The sequence below is a fragment of the Rhinoderma darwinii genome, chromosome 1 (assembly GCF_050947455.1).
Source record: "Rhinoderma darwinii isolate aRhiDar2 chromosome 1, aRhiDar2.hap1, whole genome shotgun sequence".
NCBI classification, from domain to species: domain Eukaryota; kingdom Metazoa; phylum Chordata; class Amphibia; order Anura; family Rhinodermatidae; genus Rhinoderma; species Rhinoderma darwinii.
This window is the reverse complement of record NC_134687.1, coordinates 588,501,385-588,524,026: the sequence shown is the minus strand read 5'-3', so window position 1 is coordinate 588,524,026 and position 22,642 is coordinate 588,501,385. Positions and strand designations below refer to the sequence as shown.

Sequence of the window (22,642 nt, the reverse complement as noted above, 5' to 3'; positions counted from 1 at the left end):
ATACGGTCAAGCTGCTCCCACAACAGCTCTATGGGGTTGAGATCTGGTGACTGCGCTGGCCACTCCATTACAGATAGAATACCAGCTGCCTGCTTCTTCCCTAAATAGTTCTTGCATAATTTGGAGGTGTGCTTTGGGTTATTGTCCTGTTGTAGGATGAAATTGGCTCCAATCAAGTGCTGTCCACAGGGTATGGCATGGCGTTGCAAAATGGAGTGATAACCTTCCTTATTCAAAATCCCTTTTACATTGTACAAATCTCCCACTTTACCAGCACCAAAGCAACCCCAGACCATCACATTACCTCCACCATGCTTGACAGATGGGGCTGAGTGTGGCACAATCCACAGGGATATGTGTGTGGCACTTTCTACTAAGGGGGGCTGTGTGGCACTATATACAAGGGAGGGGGGCTGTGTGGCACTATATACAGTGGGAGCTGTATAGCTCTATATACAGTGGGGGCTTTATGGCGATATCTAAAGGGGGCTTTATGGCACTATCTACAAGGGGGAGGTGGGGACGCTATCTACAAATGGGCTGTGACACTGTCTATAGGGGGGCTGTATGGCACATTCTACAGGGGGCACTAGTTAAAAGGGGGGCAGCTTGTGGCACATGGGGGGGGGCCCGGTCAAGAGTTTGCTATGGGGCCCAGTCTTTCCTAGTTACGCCCCTGATATGATCAACTGCATAGATAAATGTTAGATGATTAAGGGTTTGACACACGGGGACCCCAATTCCTTCTATAAATGGCTGTGCTACGGAGCAGCTGTATGGATGTGGCCATCTGTTTACAAGTCTATGAATGCTAAAAAAACAACTGAGTGAGTTCATGCGGTTTTTTCACTATCTCCCGAGACTTGTATCCTCAATGTATCACCTATTCAGTAGATAGGAGATATACTAGTAAGTTACGGGTATGTTTAGAAGTTGTGTTTTCAATGCAAATTTTTTCGGTGTTTCTTTTTTTTTTAATGTTTGTGCGGGGAGACTTGCCTTATGTTATGCATGACAATTCAAATTTTTTTTCCTTGTGAGCCATATGACAGTCGCTCTAATTCAGTGTAATGTATCATATTTCTATATTATGTGGATCAATTCTCTACACTTAACTCACTTACGTCGCAGGACAAGAATGCTCGTACTGAGCGGCAGGCAGTTTCGCATCAGGATAAGCATTCTCGTCCTGCTGATTGCGTGGGCAGAGCAAGTGTGCCAGTGTGATCAGAAGTGGCGGGGCAACAGCTATAATATACAGCTGCAGATTCGCTCTAACCATAAAAATCAGAGAAGCCCCTGAAACCCACCATTAAAGCCCTTGAATGCCGTAATCAAGGCCAGATTAAGGGTGTCTAGGATATGGAACAGTTAATTTATCGGGGCCCCCCTACTAACTTGGGGACCTTCACCAACTCCAGACAAAAAAAATAACGTTAATTTACATTTTAATGCTTCGTTCACATCTGCATCATGTTCCGTTCATGGGTTCCGTTAGACCTTTCCGTTAGGGGAACCCATGAACGGAAACCATTAGCTTCCGTTTGCAATGCCATTGATTTCAATGGTAATGCTTCCATTGCAAATGGTTTCTGTTCTATAAGGTGTCTGTTTTTTTGATGGAAACCTTATGGAATAGAGAGAAATGGAAACTATTTGCAACAAAAGCTATGGTTTCCGTTTGCATTTCCATTCATGGGTTCACCTGATGGAAAGGTCTAACGGAACTCATGAACGGAAGCTTGACGCAGATGTGAACGCGGCTTTAGCTGTATGGTTGACAATATATACTGTAGCTTTACCCCTTAATGACCAGCCTATTTTAGACGTTAATGACCAAGCTATTTTTTAAGTTTTTCCATCGTCGCATTCCAAGAGCTATAACCTTTTTATTTTTGCGTCAACATAGCTGTATAAGGTCTTGTTTTTTGCGGGACAAGTTGTATTTTTTAATAGCACCATTTTGGGGGACATATTATTTATTGATTAACTTTTATTAACTTTTTTTTGGGAGGGAATAGAAAAAAACCTGAAATTTCGCCACTCTTTTTCGCGTCTTAAATCTACGCGGTTTACCGTGTGATATAAATAACAGAATAACTTAGAGTTTTTGTATGTTTTACTACTTTTACACAGTAAAAACACTTTTTTTTCAAAATTATTTGGTTTTGTGTCTCCATATTTGAAGAGCCGTAACATTTTTATTTTTTCGTCGATGCGGTTGTATGAGATGCGGTTGTTATGAAAGCCCAGGTTGCTATGATAGCGGCCTTCAGCTCGTCTACATTGTTGGGTCTGTTATCTCTCATCCTCCTCTTGACAATACCCCATAGAATCTCAGGCGAGTTTGCTGGCCAATTAGGCGCAGTGATACTGTGGTTATTAAACCAGGTATTGGTACTTTTGGCAGTGTGGGCAGGAGCCAAGTACTAATGGAAAATGAAATCAGCATCTCCATAAAGTTTATCAGCAGATGGAAGCATGATGTGCTGGAAAATTTCCTGGTAGACGTCTGCGTTGACTCTGGACTTGATATAACACAGTGGACCAACACCAGCAGATGACATGGCTCCCCAAACCATCACTGACTGTGGAAACTTCACACTGGACCGCAAGCAACTTGGATTGATGCCTCTCCACTCTTCTTCCAGACTCTGGGACCGAGATTTCCAAATGAAATGCAAAATTTACTTTCATCTGAAAACAAGTCTTTGGAGCACTGAGCAACAGACCAGTCCTTTTTCTCCATAGCCCAGGTAAGACGCTTCTGACGTTGTCTCAAGGAATGCGACAATTGTAGCCCATGTCCTGGATACATCTGTGTGTGGTGTCTCTTGAAGCACTGACTCCAGTCGCAGTCCACTCCTTGTAAATCTCCCATGGATTCTTGAATGGCCTTTTTTTGATCCTTTCAAGGCTGCAGTTATCCCTGTTGCTTGTGCACCTTTTCCTACCACACTTTTGCTTCCTCTCAACTTTCCATTAATATGCTTGGATAGAGCACAAAGTGAATGTGAACAGCCAGTTTCTTTATCAATGTTCTTTTATGGCTTACCCTCCATGTGGAGGATGTCAATGACTGTCTTCTGGAGAACTGTCAAGTTAGCAGTCTTCCCCATGATTGCGTAGCCTACTTAACCAGACTGTCGGACCATTTAAAGGCTTAGGAAACCTTTGCAGGTGTTTTGTCTTGATTTGCTGATTAGAGTGTGACACCATGAGTCTACAATCTTCAACTTTTCCCCAATATTCAAATTTTCTGAGAGACTAAATGTTGGGTTTTCATTAACTGTTAGCCATAATCATCAACATTAGAAGAAAAAAAAAAAATCTGTAAATAGATCATTCTGTGTGTATTGAATCTATATGAGTTTCACTTTTTGAATTCAATTACTGAAATAAATTAACTTTTTGATGATATTCTAATTGATTGAGGACTAGTATATATTGTGAGCCTGTGGCAGAGAAAGTACTGGAAAGTTGTATTTCTCACCTGGCTGGTTAAGATGCGTGAGATGAGGAATGCAGGAAACTTGGTTTCTCAGCAAAACTTAGTTTGCTGAGGCTTTTGTTAAGTCTGTTTTCTGTGCCTGGTTTTCTATGGAATGGCAAGTAGGATTGGTAGAGGGACCTGCCATTCCCTCCCCGCTCCAGTACAGGGTTTATCCCTAGGCCAAATCAGTAGAGGTGTTCTTACTGGGCTATTTAGGGCTGCAGTAAATGAAATCCAGGGTTAGAGCCTGGGAAGCGACACAAGTATAATGTGGAAAGCCTGATCCAATGAACACTGTGCTCAGGGTCTATGATAGGTGAGAAAACATACTGTTTAGTTAGTGCCTAGAGGGGCAAGGTATTTATTTTATTTATGTGCTGCAAATCTTGTAAGCTGGATAAGAACTTGCTTATGTTTGGACTGCAATAAAGACAAGAGTGGACTTTAAGCCCTTCTCGACGTATGATGTATACTTATGTCATAGCTGGGTAGGGGAAGTATGGAGCGGGCCAAAGGTCTGGTCCATCGTTACTGACGCTTCTCCAGCCAGAGCTCCTGCAGGGGAAGTGTCAGTAGCGATGGACCAGCGCTGACGTCATGAGCCCTAGTCCATCAGAGGGCAGTGAAGGAGGGGGCGTGTCTCAGACTTGCAGACTGCGCTCCATATGCAAGGCCGAGACCGAGAATGAGGAAACGGAGAGAGAAGAACTGCAGAACAATAGGACAATATATAACAATAAGAATGCTTTAAGAACCGTTTATGATTTTAACCATGTCAAATTCATAAATTCATCAAAATTGTAAAATGCACTGACTAAATAAAAAGTCTAGATATGCTCCTGAGAGGTCAATGTTCTAGTCAGTTCAATTGTGCGTTTGATCTGACTTTTTAGTGGACCTAAGTAGAATTCTTAAAGCGCAACTCACTGAATTTGGATATAGGACCTTAGATCTCATAAAAGCTTAAAAAATATACACATAATCTATTTTTAGAGGATTGATATGTTTTATTCTGTAACTCATTTGTCTCTACCTGGCCACCTTGTATTTTTTTTTGGGGAAAAAAATCTCTTCTTGAATGGAGATCGATGATCACCGCAAAATATAATCTTTGCAAATATTTTTGCTTATGTTAGTGAAGCTTTAGATGTGGTCAAGAGTGGTGCTGTTTATCCAACTGACATATTCCCTAGTCAGGCGGGTGAAGATGGATGCATCATTAGGCTTTCCACACACATTTTCCCCAAAAGAAGTGACTCCTCTGAAAACACCATTGCAAATTAATGGACCACCTGAGTCTCCCTGTAAAATAAAAGAGAAATTAACTTTTGGAAGGAAATTTTACAGAAATTATCTTATTTTAATGTGTCTTGAAATGTTTGGTAGTTGAGATAGATGCTTGGAGCCCAATTGTATCCCTTTCTGAGTGTGGTGGGTTTTTTAGGGACACTTCATTTATTCACAATTGAATAATCTCTCAGATTGCTCAGATGCAGGCGCCTGCAGGAGAGGGGTGACCTGTGGGCTGCAGAAAACCTGCCTTAGAGGGATGACTTGATACGTGTACTCTTGGTATTTTCATTCCTTGCCCCTCTCCCCCATTGGACAGTCAAATAAAAAAAATAAAAAATTGTACTCACCTCTCTCCTCCCCTCTGATTACCTTATCACTCCAGCGCCGCTCATACAATGTAATGATGCTAGGTAGCACCAGGACATTGTATGGGTTGTATTTAAGGCACTGATGCAGCTTAGCCTCAGGGCCTTGTATGAGTGGCTCTGGAGTGATGAGGGACCCGGAGGGGGAGAAGAGGAGCACTGAGTTGAGTATGTGCTTTTTTATGTTATGGGCGACATAGGGAAAAGTGTATGACACACAATCCTGGTCATTGCACCACCATTGTGGCACGTATGAAATGCCAGTCTTAATAAATTCCACAATAAATGCTTTCTAGTACATTTCTGTTCTGACACTGTTAGACCTCAGGCACGTGGCTGTATTCAGAATTACACAAATCCTGAATACATAGGCCAGAGCCTTTGTGCCTAATGGAACATTATGTATTGGGTAGACTTTTAATGTAAAAATGTTTTAAGGAGTAATAAAGTCAGAGCCTTTGTGCCTAATGGAACATTATGTATTGGGTAGACTTTTAATGTAAAAATGTTTTAAGGAGTAATAAAGTCAGAGCTGACACTTACTATACAGGTATCTTGTCCTTTTGGCCCCACAGTGGTGCATATTAAATTTTTGGTTATATCAGCTCTATTTTTCCAAATTGTCTGACATTTTTCTCTGTTTAGAATAGTGATATTAACTTCCCTGAGAGAATCAGCTTCAGAATTTTCCTCAGTCCATCCCCATCCGGCCGTCTCACAAACTGTTCCTTCTTTTATGTCCTCAAATGTGTCTGGTAAAGGGAGCAGTTGAACAGTTTTTCCAATCTTTGCTCTACCTCTCAACTGGAATAGAAATGACATAAAAAATTATAATGTGTAGAATGTAATGTATTTAAATGTAGTTATTAAAATATGCATCGTTAAGCTGTTATTTGGTGACTGTAGGTTGGTATCATTTGGTATCATCTGAGGGATGTATTTTGGTATTTGCTTACAGCTAGCTACTTAAGCACTGTACAAATTATAATATTTGCAGTGTATGGTGGTGAGACACTGTAAAGTTTTTTTAATTTAGAGAACTCTATATAGGTCAAGGGGGCACCAACATAAGGCACCACAGAGAGAACTATCCAGCATTAAGCCAGCCCCTAGTCCACCTCAGGCCCCCCAAGACAGCGGACCTCTTGGCAGCAGCCAGGAAAGGAACAAGGGGTAGGCTGGGGTAGGCAACTGTCTAGGGTACCTCTCCTTTCCAGGATTGTACTTCTGTGGCATTCCCTGTGGGTGGAGAAGCTTTGTTCTGTCTGCAGCATTTAGAACCGCCAGACAGCATTATTAGACATTACTAGCACAGTCAGCCAATGAGCAGCTGTACTCTGGACAGAGGTCTGGATGGAGAGAGAGGGAGGGGGTGTCTACAATGCTGGGATGAGAGCACGATAAGTACAGGAGTCTCTCAGCCCAGCAACTCTATTTGGTGGGTCAGAGGGTTTGGATGAATTCTAAGTTGCGGCTGGTCCCGGTGGCAAGCGGGGTGTCCCCACCGGCGTCCAAACCCGCTGTGCGCTGGCGAGTTCATGAGAATGCAGCCTGTTCTCCTGCCGATGTCTCTGGCGGGAGGGGGGCTCGGCAGGCGGATCCGAAGTCGGTGGGAGCAGCGCTGCCACCTGGGAGAGCTGGCTTTTGTGTCGGAGGAGGAATTTCCCCCATGGCTGGAGCTGTGGTGCATTCGTCGTGGACCAGAAGTACTTGGTTGATAGGCTCTCCAGTTTCGGACAGAAGACGGGCCGGCCAAAAATATAGTCAGTCATTATGTAATCAAAAAGAAATCACAGAAAAAATCAGCTAATCAAAAAAATTACAAACGGTAACCTTTAATTAAGATAAACTGATCAACAGGGTAGGGGCACGCTTATTCATTTGAGTGCTTTTCATTGTTCTGATGTGTGTCCTGTGCGTTGTTTTCAGGAATATTTAGCGGTATACTCGGTAGGACAGTTTGCGCTGCTGATACATGCTGATGAGTGTTATCGATCGAAATTTCACTTTGAGCAGGTTTTTAGGAAATGCTTGGATTCCTTGGGTTAGTTGGGGCAGAAGTTTAACTCACACACTTTTAGAATTAGTACTGCTACTAAAGCGGCGAGATAGGGTCTGGGTTCTGATGTGGTAAACCGGACAGGACGGTGGGAGTCAGTATGTTATGTACGTCCTCACGTGTTGCAGAGGTTAGTTGTTTGGAAAGTTTTTTTTTCAGTGAAATGTGGCACTGGATCTTAGTTGTTTTCATTTTCTATTTTATTACAGATACTGGAACTTGCTTACTGTGGATCGTAGGACACTCCATTTTGTATTGGGGTGGTGTGCGAGTTGATGCGCGTCCAGTTGGATGCCAACTTAGGTTTGAGTGGGCCAAGGTTCAGGTTCGTTTGTTGGGGATTTGAGGGCTTTTGTGAAGTTGGTTGCTTGTGGAGATACAGTTTTATGCGGGTTTTGATAGGGTATCTGAGGTGTTGGTGGTCCATGCGGGGGGTAATGATCTAGGTGTCCGGACCTCCAGGGATCTCATGCGAGACATTGAATTTGATTTGCTGAGCTTGTTGGCTACTTTTCCGGGTCTCATTATTGCCTGGTCCGATTTAGTGGCGGTGCAGGAGTGGCGGCAGGCACGGTCAGTGCTTATCATTAATAATGCCAGGGCGAAGCTGAATAAGGTAATGGGTAAGTTTGTTGATTGTAATGGTAGTATTGGGATTCACCATAAAGAGTTGGAAGCAGCTGATGGGAGTTTTTTGAGGCCAGATGGGGTTCATATTAACAATGTCGGAATCGACATGTGGACCTTGGGCCTGCGGGAGGGTATGGAAAAAACTCTTAGTTTGTGGAAGGATGATCATGCATAAGGAGTCATACATGATCGTTGTGGCATGAAAGAGGGGGGTCTTTGAAGGCAGAGAGAAAATAAATTGAAGTTAAATATGGTTGTTGGTCGCATGAACTCCAAACACTTGTTGTTGGAGTTTTTCGGGCCTGGGTGGATCACTCAGCCCTGATGTTTTTTTTCCTGTAGGCAAGGTCCCCAGGAACAATTACAGGTCTTAGAGAAAGTTGGTGTCCTTGGGTCAGGTGCAGAATGGATGAGGGCAAGGGTAAGACCTTTCTAGGAATATAAGGGAGACATACCTTAAAAGACCCCTTAGCTGTGTTATCCTTTTTTAATATTATTTATATGGTTATTTATGTTTACAGCTGTATTGTAATGCTTATATTTTGGTTAATAAAGATGGCTGCTGTGGCCTTTCACCGATAATACGTTGCCTGTGTGTTTTATTATAGGTAAAGGTGGTAGGCATGCAGAGCTTATCTGCTTTCCCATAGTCAAGCAAGCCTTATAGTGTAACTGCACATGTAGTGGAGGGAGCTCCATGACAGAGGGAGCAGTAGCTTAACCCCTTCATGCAAAATCACGTAACTGTACGTGATAAGGGTTAAGGGAAAGTATGGATCGAGCTCACAGGCTGAGCTCGCTCCATACGCAACGGGTGATGGCTGAGCAGACACCTCACTGCAGCGTGCGGAATCAAAGTTCACTTTGATTCTGCCTATTTAACACCTTATATGTGGCGGTCAATCACGACAGCGGCATTTAAAGTGTTACAATCAGGGGGCGCCCCCTCAAACAAGCCATTGCACCGCCCGCGTCGTGATCGGCCGGTAACAACGGTTGTTATGGTAGTCTGGGGGCTTAACAAAGACCCCCAGGTCTGCCATCTTTGTACTCCTTTGAAGCTCTGCTTCCAGCAGGGCTTCAAAGGTGACTGTCAGAATCACGATATACTTCAATAGTGTATCATGCAAGTGATATCATATATGCCAGTACATTAAAGCTTAAAAATAAAGTAAAAACATAAAGTAATATTAAATAAAAAAAATTACACATACACCTTTTTCACAATAAACATTAAAATAAGCCTCAATATATAAAACATACATATTCGGTATTGGCGCGGCCGTAATAACCTTCACAACAATTTTTTTGCATCATTTATGTGTACGCTGTAAAAAAATAAAATAAAAACTGCTTTCTTTCACTTATTGTGGGGCACGAGGTGTGATGAATTTAACCTCCATGTGCCTCACATTAATAGTAATTAACCCCATCATGTACCTTACACATTAACCCATTATGACTGAGAAACATGATGGGATCAATTACTATTATCCCCTTCCCCTCGTAAACAACTTTCAGATTTTAATTTTCGTTTTTTTCCTCCCCATCTTCCAAAAGCCATAACGTCTTTATTTTTCCATCAATATAGTACTCTGAGGGCTTGATTTTTGCGGGACGAGTTGTAGTTTTTCGTAGCACCATTTATTTTGCCATATAATGTACTAAAAAAATATTTGTGGGGTAGAAAATGAAAAAAACAGCGATTCCTCCAAGTTTTTTGCGCGCCGTTTTTACGGAATTCACTGTGCAATTAAAACAACATGTTAACTTTATTCTGTGGGTCAATACAATTACGGCGATACCAAATATATATAGTTTTATTTCCATATTTTACTACTTTTACAAGTAAAAACCTAAGTGTAAAAAATTAAATTTATTTTGTGTTGCCAAATTCCGAGAGCCATAAAATTTTTATGTTTCTGTCAATTAAGTTGTATGAGGGCTTATTTTTTGCCGGATAAGCTGTAGTTTTTAATTATACCATTTTTGTGGGAGATGAGGTGACCAAAAAAAAGAGATTCTGGCGCTTACAATTTTTTTTTTACACCGTTCACCGTGCGGGTTAAATAATGAAATATTCTAATAGTTCAGACTTTTACGGATGCGGCGATACCAATTATGTTTATTTTTTTTTTTTTTTTTACTATGCTCTAGGGGGAATATGGGAGAAGGTTTTTTTTTAACTTTTAATTTTTTAATGTATTGCAGTGTATCGTGATTCAGACAGGCTTCTATTAAGCCCTGCCTCCAGGCAGCCATCGCCTCCCCCCTGCGATTGTGTTGTGGGGGGCACGATGGGCTGTTAGAGGGGGTTGCCCCCTCTTTCTAATGATTTAAATGCTGCGGTCGCTATTGACCGCTGCATTTAACGTGTTAAACGAGCGGGATCGCGCTCGAGCACATACAGCCGACACTGGCATCGTATGGAGCGGGTTTACTCCGTGAGCCCGTTCCATACTTCACCTACCCGACTTTGAAGTATGGATACGTCAAATGTTGGGAAGGATTTAATGACCAGGCCATTTTGCGCATTAATGACCAAGGATTATTTTTTGTTTTCTCACGGTCGCATTCCACGAGTCGTAACTTTTTTTTTATTCCGTCGGCATAGCTGTATAAGGGCTTGTTTTTTGCGGGACGAGTTGAATTTTTCAATTGCACCGTTTTTGGATACATATAATATATCGATTAACTTTTATTAACTTTATTTTAGGAGAGAATTGAAAATAAGCAGCTATTCCAGCATTGATTTTCACTTTATAAATTTACGCCGTTTACTATGCAGTGTAAATAACATGTTAACTTTATTCTACGGGTCAGCACGATTTAGGGGATACCAAATATGTAAAGGTTTTATATGTTTTCCTACGTTTGCACAATAAAAACCCTTTTAGAAAAAAATGACTTGTTTTTGCATCACGCATTCCAAGAGTCGTAATTTTTTTATTTTTCTGTCAATATGTGGCCGATATGTGGGCTTGATTTTTGTGGGCCAAGGTGTAGTTTTCACTAGTACTATTTTGGGGTACATAGAACTTATAGATGAAATTTTATTACATTTATTATGGGGGGAATGGGAGAAAAGAGGGAATTTTGCTGTTGTTTTTTGCATTTTTTTGGACGCCGTTCATCCGGCAGTTCAATTAAAGTGTTAATTTTATTGTTCAAGTCGTTACGATCGCGGGGATGCCATATATATATATATATATATATATATATATATGTACTGTATGTATATATATATATATATATATGTATATATATATATATATATATATATATATATATATATATATATATATATATATATGTATGTGTTACTTGTTTTCTTTTACTAAATAAAGTTTTATTTTATTTTGACTGTAAAAATTTATTTTTTCTCACAAACTTTATTTAACTGCTTTACATTTTACATTTTTAGTCCCACCCGGGGACTTATCACATCTATAATACTTTGGTATACTTAGTATACCAAAGCATTATTGCCTGTCAGTGTAAAACTGACAGGCAATCTATTAGGCCATGCCTCCGGCATGACCTAGCAGGCAGATACTAAAGGCAGAACTGAGGGCCTTTGTTAGGCCCACGGCTGCCATGGAAACCTGACGGCGTCCCGTGATTTCTTTGCGGGGGCGCCAATGAGTTGACAGAGGGAGCTCCCTCCCTCTGTCAAACACATTAGATGTCGCTGTCGCTATTGACAGCGGCATCTAATGGGTTAAACTGCCGGAATCGGAGCGTGTTCGATTCCGGCAGTTGCGACAGGAGCCAGGCTGTGTATAACAGCCGTGCTCCTGCCGCTAATCGTGTGGGTACACTGGCAGTACCCGCGCGATCAGAGGATGGATATATCCATCCTTTTGCGGTAACTAGCACCTGCAAAGGATGGATATTGTCACGTAGGGTTCGTGGACCCACTGGGCCGTACCGCCTTGGCGGTACGGCAGCTGGCCAACAGGGCGCAGGTCAGTCTATAGTTTATATAGGGTAGTACCTGTGGCAGCTCGGACAGTAGCAAGGCAGGCTAGGCAGGAACTAGGCAGCACGTAGACATCAGGCGTGGAGAAGCAGGACAGGCGTGGTATACAGCACAGCATGGCTACAGCTAAGCACGGCACTAGATCAGGATACAGGTTACAGGATACAGGAACACTGGGAGCAGGAAACACTAGGGGACCATTTGCAAGGCAGAATTGGAATACAACAACAAAGCTAAGGCGTGGGAGGATGGGGCTGGGACCTTCTTATAGCCCATGGTGCTCTGGAGCAATTAGCTCAATCACCAACATGCGTGCGCTCTGGCTTCTTAAGTCTGGACTGAGCTCGTGAGCGCACCCTGGTGGTCACTGTGGAGCAGGACGTACGTATGTGCAGACATCTCATGAGGGAAGGGTGTTGACTGGATGGAAGGAGTTCATGGTCAGCGACCACGGACATTACAGAAATATTCGTCCTTCGTCGTAAATGGGTTTAGCAAGTGAAATGCATGCTCGATCGGTTTGAGATCTGGTGGCTGACTCTGCCATAGCAGAATATTCCGCTTCTTTGCCTTAAAAAACTCCTGGGTTGCTTTCGCAGTATATTTTGGGTCATTGTCCATCTGTACTGTTAATCGACGTCCAATCAACCTTGCTGCATTTGGTTGAATCTGAGCAGAAAGTAAATCCCTGAACACTTTATAATTCATCCGGCTGCTTCTGTCTTCAGTCACAGCATCAATAAACACTAGTGACCCAGTGCCTTTGGCAGCCATGCATGACCTTGCCATCACACTGCCTCCACCATGTTTTATAGAGGATGTGGCGTGCTTTGGATCATGAGCCGTTCCAAGCCTCCTCCATACTTTCTTCCTCCCATCATTCTGGTGCTGGTTGATCTTAGTTTCATCTGCCCAAAGAATGCTGCTCCAGAACTGGGCTGGCTTTTTTAGTTGTTGTTTGGCAAAGTCTAAGCTCGCCTTTCTATTTTTGAGGCTCATTAATGGTTTGCACCTTGTGGTGACCCCTCTGTATTTGCTCTCATGAAGTCTTCTCTTTATGGTAGACTTAGATACTGATACACCTACTTCCAGGAGAGTGTTCTTCACTAGGGTAGATGCTGTGAAGGGGTTTTTCTTCACCATGGAAATGATTCTGCGATCATCCACCACTGTTGTCTTCCGTGGACGTCCAGTCCTTTTGGAGTTCATGATATCACCAGTGCGCTCTTTTTTCTTTCAAGAATGCACCAAACTGTTGATTTGGCCACTCCTAACATTTGTGCTTTTCTCTGATGGATTTCTTCATTTTTTTAAGCCTAACGATGGTCTGATTCACTTGCTTTGAGAGCTCCTTTTGACTCATGTTGTGGGTTCACAGCAACAGCTTACAAATGCGAATGCGACACCTGGAATCAACTCCAGGCCATTTACCTGCTTCACTGATGATGGCTTAACAAGGGAATAGCCCATTAAATAGCTTTTGCGATAACTGTCCAATTACCTTTGGTCCCTTGAAAAAGAGGCAGCTACCTATTAAAGAGCTGTAATTCCTAAACCCTTACTGAAATTAAAGCTGAGAGTCTGCACTTTAAGCCCATATTGATTATATAACTTTATATTCAATATGTTTTAGTAAACAGCTAAAATGCCAAAACTTATATGTGTGTTTGTTATGTATGTATATGTGTATAATGTGTACTAATAGGTTTATGTGGGTAATGTGTATGTGTGTAATATGTATGTACAATATGAGTCTGTGTTATGTGTATATGTGTGTTGCACGTCTAGCAGAGAAGAGTTGCTTTTTTGCCTGCTGCGAAGATCATCTTGAGATCCTTGCAGCCATCAGATACTTTGGAATATTTTTTTAAATCACTCTTTATTTCCCTGTGGTTTAATTATATATATATATACTGTATGGTGCCATTATTTATGTGTACAGGGAAGTGGCACTATTTATTTTGTACAGTATAGCAGCATTATACATTAGTACTCTATGGTGCCATTATTTATGTGCACACATAGTAAAAAAAATCTGCTGAAAACCCGGGGTGAAAATCTGCAACAGAAATTGACATGTTGCGGATATTCAAATTACTGTAACAGGTCTATTTTCATGCAGGAAAATTTCATACAGTGTAGTCAAAATGGTCAAATCTCATCTACATAATTGGTACTATATTCAGCTGGTAACCAGAATGGATAGCAGTGAAAAAGTATTGCTGTTCTGAGGTTGCAGTATTACCATATGGGTATGTTCACACGACAGCGTCCGTAACGCCTGAAATTACATCCCCGTAATTTCAGCCGTAACGGCTTGTGCAGGCGCTTGAACGCCGCGTCAGTTGCGGACGTAATTGGCGCTGCTATTCATTGGAGTCAATGAATAACTACTCCAATTATGCCCCAAGAAGTGACAGGTCACTTCTTTGACGCGGGCGTCTATTTACGCGCCGTATATAATTTTGACTATGTGATTTTCAGTTTTTTTTTAAATATAATCTATCTCTCACTGGTAAAATTAACCTAGCCTAAAAATTCTAGACTGTCCATGTCTTTGACAGTGGGCAAACTTACAAAATCAGCAAGGGATCAAATACTTATTTCCTTCCCTGTACCTAGTCTACCCTGGTCCCTGACACTACTATGGACCCCCTTGAGACCCTGGCTTGGGAAATGCAGGGTCTCTCCCTACAGGTCCAGGCCCTGGCTCAGAGGGTCAACCAGCCTGATTCTACCATGGTAGTGCCCCTCACCTCACCTCTTGAACCCCACCTCAAGTTGCCTGACCGGTTCTCAGGGGACCGGAAAACTTTTCTCTCCTTTCGGGAGAGTTGTAGGCTCTATTTTCGCTTAAAGCCCCACTCCTCAGGTTCTGAGAGCCAGCGGATAGGTATAATTATGTCCCGGCTCCAGGAAGGGCACCAAGAATGGGCCTTCTCCTTGGCTCCTGACGATCCTGAACTTTCCTCCGTTGATCTTTTCTTTTCTGCTCTCGGACTCATTTATGACGAGACTGACAAGACTGCCTTTGCCGAGAGTCAGCTGGTGACCTTACGTCAGGGTAAGAGACCTGTTGAGGAGTATTGTTCTGACTTTAGGAAGTGGTGCGTAGCTTCTCGGTGGAATGACCCTGCCTTAAGGTGCCAGTTTAGGTTGGGTCTGTCGAACGCCCTGAAAGACCTGCTAGTTAGCTATCCCTCTTCTGACTCCCTAGACCAGGTTATGGCTTTAGCGGTACGACTTGACCGACGTCTCAGGGAACGACAACTTGAATGTTTTTGTGTTTTCTCCTCTGACTCCCCCATGAAGCCTCCCGAGGTTCCGTTGCTTCGTTCTTCCACGGAAGACTCGGAGGTACCTATGCAACTCGGGGCCTCCGTGTCCCCCCAACAACGTAGAGAGTTCCGCAGGAAGAATGGTCTCTGCTTCTATTGTGGGGATGACAAGCATCAAGTGAACAACTGTCCTAGGCGTAAGAATAAGCAGCCGGAAAATTTCCGCGCCTAAGTGATCATCGGGGAGGTCACTTGGGCGCACAGGTATTTCCCGTAAATATGAAACTTAATAAAATCTTGCTTCCCTTTCAGGTCTCTTTTGGTGGTAGGTCTGCTACCGGCAGTGCCTTCGTGGATTCAGGGTCTTCTGCTAATATCATGTCTGTGGAATTTGCTATGTCTCTAGCTATGCCTTTGATTGATTTGCCTAAACCTGTCCCGGTAGTGGGTATCGACTCCACTCCTCTTGCTAATGGTTATTTTACACAGCATACCCCTGTTTTTGAACTCCTTGTTGGCTCCATGCATTTGGAGCAGTGCTCTGTACTGTTAATGCAGGGATTATCGTCCAATTTGGTTTTAGGCCTTCCCTGGTTGCAGTTGCATAATCCCACGTTTGACTGGAATACTGGGGATCTTACCAAATGGGTAATGAATGCTTGACGTCATGTTTTTCTGTTAATTCTATTTCTCCCCCTGAAGAGGTGAACACGCTACCTGAGTTTGTTCAGGACTTCGCTGATGTTTTCTCTAGGGAGGCCTCCGAAGTGTTACCTCCTCATAGAGAATACGATTGCGCTATCGATTTGGTACCAGGAGCTAAGCTCCCTAAGGGTAGGATATTTAATCTCTCTTGTCCCGAACGTGAAGCCATGAGAGAGTATATCCAGGAATGCCTGGCCAAGGGTTACATTCGCCCCTCTACTTCTCCGGTAGGTGCTGGCTTCTTCTTCGTAGGGAAGAAGGATGGTGGTCTTAGGCCATGCATTGACTACCGTAACTTGAATAAGGTCACTGTAAGGAACCAGTATCCCCTTCCTTTGATTCCTGATCTCTTTAATCAGGTTCAGGGGGCCCAATGGTTCTCTAAGTTTGATCTACGGGGGGCGTATAACCTTATCCGCATCAAAGAGGGGGATGAGTGGAAGACTGCGTTTAGCACTCCCGAAGGTCATTTAGAAAACCTCGTCATGCCCTTTGGGTTGTGTAATGCTCCCGCGGTCTTGCAGAATTTCATAAATGAGATTTTCTGAGACTACCTGGGGGTATTTCTTGTAGTGCACCTTGATGACATACTTGTGTTTTCCAAGGACTGGTCCTCCCACATTGAGCATGTCAGGAAGGTGCTCCAGGTCCTTCGGGAAAACAAACTGTTTGCGAAGACCGAAAAATGTGTGTTTGGGGTGCAGGAGATACTATTTTTGGGTCAAATCCTCACTCCTCATGAATTCCGCATGGTCCCCGCCAAGGTCCAGGCTGTGGCGGAATGGGACCAACCTGCTTCCCTGAAGGCGTTACAGTGCTTCCTGGGGTTCGCTAATTATTACAGGAGATTTATTGCTAACTTCTCGGTCATCGCTAAGCCTCTTACCAGGGGCGTAACTAGGAAAGACTGGGCCCCATAGCAAGCTTTTGACTGGTGCCCCCCTCCCCCGGGTGTCACACAACCCCCCCTTGTAGATAGTGCCTTTTTTACAAACCCCCCTTTTGATAACGCCATACAGCCCCCCTGTAGATAACGCCATACAGCCCTCTTTGTAGATATCTACAGAGGGGGCTGTATGGCGCTATCTACAGAGAGGGCTGTATGGCGTTATCTACGGGGGGGCTGTATGGCGTTATCTACGGGGGGACTGTATGGCGTTCCCTATGGAGGGGTGGTGTATGGCGTTCCCTACAGGGGGGACTGTATGGCGTTCCCTACAGGGGGGACTGTATGGCGTTCCCTACAGGGGGGGACTGTATGGCGTTCCCTACAGGGGGGGACTGTATGGCGTTCCCTACAGGGGGGGACTGTATGGCACTATCTACAGGGAGGGCTGTATGGTGCTATCTACAGGGGGGCTGTATGGCGCTATCTACAGGGGGGCTGTATGGCGCTATCTACAGGGGGGCTGTATGGCGCTATCTACAGGGGGGCTGTATGGCGCTATCTACAGGGGGGACTGTATGGCGCTATCTACAGGGGGACTGTATGGCGCTATCTACAGGGGGGACGTATGGCGCTATCTACAGAGGGGGACTGTATGGCGTTATCTAGAGGGGGGACTGTATGGCGTTATCTAGAGGGGGACTGTATGGCGTTATCTAGAGGGGGGACTGTATGGCGTTATCTACGGGGGGAGGGGGGGGGGTTTATGGCGTTCCCTACAGAGGGGGCTGTCTGGCGTTATCTACAGGGGGGACTGTATGGCGTTACCTACAGGGAGTCTGTATGGCGCTCCCTACAGGGGGGATCTGTAGGGAATGCCATACAGCGCCCCCCCCCTGTAGGGAACGCCATACAGCACCCCCCCTGCAGGGAACGCCATACAGCGTCCCCCCCTGTAGGGAACGCCATACAGCGTCCCCCCTCCCAAAAAAATGCGACCTACAGTGTGATAAAGACTTTACAGACCTAATAAAAGACATGTATCCCCTATCCACAAGATAGGGGATACATGTGTGATGGCTGGCATTGATAGGGAGAACGGGGGACTGAAAGTCCCCCAAGTTCTCCATGACTAACCTCTGACTTCCGGCGTCTGTGTAGGCAGCTCACTAAAAATGAAAGGAGCGCTGGTCACGCATGCGCACAAGCGTGACCGGCGCTCCATTAATTTCTCCGGAGCTGCCAACACAGACCCCGGAAGTCCAAGGTTTGTGATGGAGAACTTGGGGGACTTTCAGTCCCCCGTTCTCCCTATCGCTGCCAGCGATCACACATGTATCCCCTATCCTGTGGATAGGGGATACATGTCTTTTATTTAATGGCAGAGCGGGGAGATACCTCCCTTCTCTGCCGTACTGTTCAGTGGCTTCCCGCTGCAGCAGCCATAGCGGCTGCTAGCGGAGCCTGCGGCCATGGTGGGGGCCCGTGCCGTCGTGCGACACGGGCCCCCTCATGCCGTGGGCCCCGTAGCAGCCGCTACTGCTGCTACGGCGTTAGTTACGCCACTGCCTCTTACGGATCTCACTCGCAAAGGTGCTGATCTCCTCCACTGGCCTCCTCAGGCTGTCCAGGCTTTTGAGGTCCTTAAGAAGTGCTTTATCTCGGCCCCGGTGTTGCTTCAGCCCAACCAAATGGAGCCATTTATCGTGGAGGTTGATGTGTTCGAGGTGGGAGTGGGGGCTGTCTTCTCCCAGGGTACCAGGTCCCTCACCCATCTCCGTCCCTATGTCTACTTCTCCAGGAAGTTTTCGCCCACTGAGAGTAACTATGATATTGGCAACCGCGAACTCTTAGCCATTAAATGGGCATTTGAAGAGTGGCGCCACTTCCTGGAGGGGGATAGGCACCAGGTAACGGTCCTTACCGACCACAAGAATCTGGTTTTCCTAGAATCTGCCCGGAGGCTAAACCCGAGACAAGCTCGATGGGCGTTATTTTTTACCAGATTCAACTTTTTGGTCACCTATAGGGCTGGGTCTAAAAATATTAAGGCTGATGCACTGTCGCGTAGCTTCATGGCCAGCCCTCCTTCGGAGGAAGATCCTGCTTGTATTTTGCCTCCAGGTATAATCATTTCCTCTATTGATTCTGATTTAGTCTCTGAAATTGCAGCTGGTCAAGGTTCAGCTCCCAGGAACCTTCCTGAGAACAAGCTGTTTGTTCCCCTGCAATTCCGGCTAAGGGTACTTTGGGAAAATCATGACTCCGCACTATCTGGTCATCCAGGCATCCTGGGTACCAAGCACCTCATTGCCAGAAACTATTGGTGGCCTGGGTTGCCTAAAGACGTTAAGGCCTACGTCGCCGCTTGTGATGTTTGTGCTAGGTCCAAGACTCCCAGGTCCCGACCAGCGGGCTTACTACGTTCTTTGCCCATTCCCCAGAGACCTTGGACCCATATCTCCATGGATTTTATCACCGATTTGCCTCCATCTCAAGGCAAGTCGGTGGTGTGGGTTGTAGTAGACCGCTTCAGTAAGATGTGCCACTTTGTGCCCCTCAAGAAACTACCCAATGTTAAAATGTTAGCTTCCTTGTTTGTCAAACACATCCTGCGTCTCCATGGGGTCCCTGTCAATATTGTTTCTGACAGAGGGGTACAATTTGTTTCATTGTTTTGGAGAGCCTTCTGTAAAAAGTTGGAGATTGATCTTTCCTTCTCCTCTGCCTTCCATCCTGAAACTAATGGCCAAACTGAGAGGACTAATCAGTCTCTAGAACAATATTTAAGGTGTTTTATCTCTGACTGTCAATATGATTGGGTCTCATTCATTCCCCTCGCCGAATTTTCCCTTAATAACCGGGTCAGTAACTCGTCAGGGGTCTCCCCCTTTTTCTGTAATTTTGGGTTTAATCCACGGTTCTCCTCCGTTTCACATGGTAGTTCCAACAATCCCGAGGAAGAGGTCGTTCATCGGGAACTGTGCACAGTCTGGGCCCAGGTTCAGAAGAACCTAGAGGCATCCCAGAGCATACAAAAAACTCAGCCAGATAGAAGACGTTCTGCTAACCCCTTGTTTATGGTCGGGGATCTGGTGTGGCTATCGTCCAAAAATTTGCGCCTTAAAGTCCCGTCCAAGAAGTTTGCTCCCCGGTTTATAGGGCCGTACAAGGTCATTGAAGTCCTCAATCCTGTCTCCTTCCGACTGGAGTTGCCCCCATCTTTTCGAGTACACGACGTGTTTCATGCCTCCCTCCTTAAACGCAGCTCCCGGTACTTGGCTCCCTCGAGGAAACCTCCGGTCCCTGTTCTCACCCCTGAGGGGGTAGAATTCGAGGTGGCCAAGATTGTGGACAGCAAGATGGTCCAAGGCTCTCTCCAGTACCTGGTCCATTGGAGAGGATACGGGCCTGAGGAGAGGACTTGGGTACCCGCCCGGGATGTTCACGCTGGGGTATTGGTCAGGAGATTCCACCTTCGATTCCCCAATAAACCAGGTCCACCTAGAAAGGTCCGGTGGCCCCTCATAAAAGGGGGGGGGGGGTACTGTAAAGGATCTGCCAGGCACAGCTTCTGTGTCAACGCCCATGGGTAATCAGTCTGCACCTGCTTCTATGTCTGTGAGACTGACTCCATCTTCCACCACTCAGGATGGCAGGCTTAGGAGTGGGAGAGCCTATCACAGCCTGGCCAGACGGAGCTAGCTCCCGCCCTCTGTCTATTTATACCTGCCTTTCCTGTTCCTCCTTGCTTGTGATTCTTCTCTGTTGGTTTTCTGGCCCTGCTGCAGCTTATTGAACTAACCTAACAATACCCCAATTGGTACTAGTGGTCCTAGTGACTAATTTTAACAAAACCAGAAAAAAGAACAAGTCACGGCCAGGTATTTGAAAAAATACAAACAATCTTTATTAAAGTCAATTAGACACACAGTAAAAAACAACATATAACAGTTATACATAATAAAATACCATAGACCCTCGAACAGAAACGGAATCCGAACATGAAAGCAGAGTGGCCCCCCAGATGTACAAATGGTCCAATACCTCCTATAAACGGCTAAAGTGCATACATATATATTACTGAGCGGTGCTAGGCGTGGTACGCCCTGCACAGATGGACACATAAGTGCAATATAAAAAATATATATAAAGTGCAATCCTAAGTATACATAACATGCAAGGCAATATAATATACCTAGACCTACGTAGCAGGAGATGAAAATAGGAGACCAGGACCGGGAGATGGGACCTCTGCTTAACCCGACGAGCGTTTCGCTGGTGCTTCGTCAGGGGTTAGCTTCTTGAACTATTTGTCCCTTCTTCATATTGACCCTGGCTTACTGACTACTCTCCTGCTCTGCGTTTGGTACCTCGTACACTCCTGGTTTGACTCGGCGTGTTCACTACTCTCCTGCTCTGCATTTGGTACCTCGTACACTCCTGGTTTGATTCGGCTCGTTCACCACTCTTGCTGCTCACGGTGTTGCCGTGGGCAACTGCCCCATTTCCCTTAGCTTCTGTGTACCCTTGTCTGTTTGTCTGTCGTGCACTTAATGAGCGTAGGGACCGTCACCCAGTACTACCCCGTCGCCTAGGGCGGGTCGTTGCAAGTAGGCAGGGACTGAGTGGCGGGTAGATTAGGGCTCACTTGTCTGTTTCCCTACCCCCCATCATTACACATGTAGTAATGTTATAGTAATGCAGTATTATTATAGTAATGTAGTGTTATTATAGTCATGTAGTATTATAGTAACAGTATTATTCTAGTAATGTAGTATTGTTATAGTAATGTAGTATTATTATAGTAATGTAGTATTATAGTAATGTAGTATTTTTATAGTAATGTAGTATTGTTATTGTAATGTAGTATTATTATAGTAAAGTAGTCTTGTTATAGTAATGTAGTATTATTATAGTAATGTAGCATTATTAGAGTAATGTAAAATTATAGTAAGGTAGTATTGTTATAGTAATGTTGTATTGTTATGGCAATGTAGTATTGTCAGGAATCATTAGCCTGTATATTGCTTGCAAAACCATTATTACTTTATATAAAGTAAATATCAGTATATTCCACAAAGAACTTGAATCTATGTAACAAGATGGAGCCTGCATAAGGAACACACCTATGGAGACACCGCCCCTGGAATGCAAGAGGAGTGTACAGATGAACTCACAGCTGAATAGAGCCAATAGGGCTTAAGCATGTACCACATCTCTAGGGAGGAGAAATTCTAAATTGTAAATTCTTTGTTCAATAAAGTTTAATTTTACTTCCTGCTTCACTGAGGGAGGATGTCTACCAACATGTCTGCCTGGTATATCTCTTTCATGCATGCCCTCAGTTTCCAATTTACAGAGGTGGCTATTCGGTGTGAAATAACAGGGAAAAGGAAGTTACCCTGACAATTGGCGCCCAACGTGGGGCTACACTCGAGGGGATTTTCGGAATCCGGACAACCGACAATCACAGGGTGAAGCAGATGACCGGGACTGCCCACTGAAGGAGCCTGATCAGTCAGTTGATTTTATAAATCTTCGACTTATCTGTGTTAGTGGACGGTCTTGAGGGAATCTGTATAACTCTTGTCGATTGGCTGGATTAGCTCAGGCGACAGGAGCGACATCCCCGCTGTGTGGTCATGAACCCGTAAGAAATTAGTCGCGCCCGCCTAACCATCCTCTGGGTAATTAGGGACTAGATAGAAAATATAACCTGTCTTATACAGAGGAACGCGGGCACAATAAATGTGTGATAAGTCAATGGTAGTATTATAACCTGTCATATGCGGGCACAATGTGTGATAAGTCATGTGATAAGTCGTGGGACAGGTGCACGCGGGGTGTATAAACACTGATAAGTTGTGTGATAAATGGTTGTGTTCAGATAGCGCCGGTTTTTTGGGTGCTCGTGGTAGGGTCCCAACCCGGATGTAGGTTAAGAATTG

The 22,642-nt window shown here is 44.5% G+C and overlaps 1 protein-coding gene across 1 annotated transcript in view; it reads right to left on the bottom strand.

Moving 5' to 3' along the window:
- Positions 1-3,577: 3,577 nt before the first annotated feature.
- The window catches only part of LOC142746566 (granzyme A-like), a 54,751-nt gene continuing 35,686 nt past the window's right edge, over positions 3,578-22,642 (bottom strand). The window contains exons 4-5 of the mRNA XM_075854924.1: positions 5,695-5,955; positions 3,578-4,795 (exon numbers count right to left, since the gene is read on the bottom strand). Coding sequence (XP_075711039.1) covers positions 4,637-4,795; positions 5,695-5,955 — 420 coding nt within the window. The 3' untranslated portion in view covers positions 3,578-4,636. The remainder of the gene's footprint in view (positions 4,796-5,694; positions 5,956-22,642) is intronic.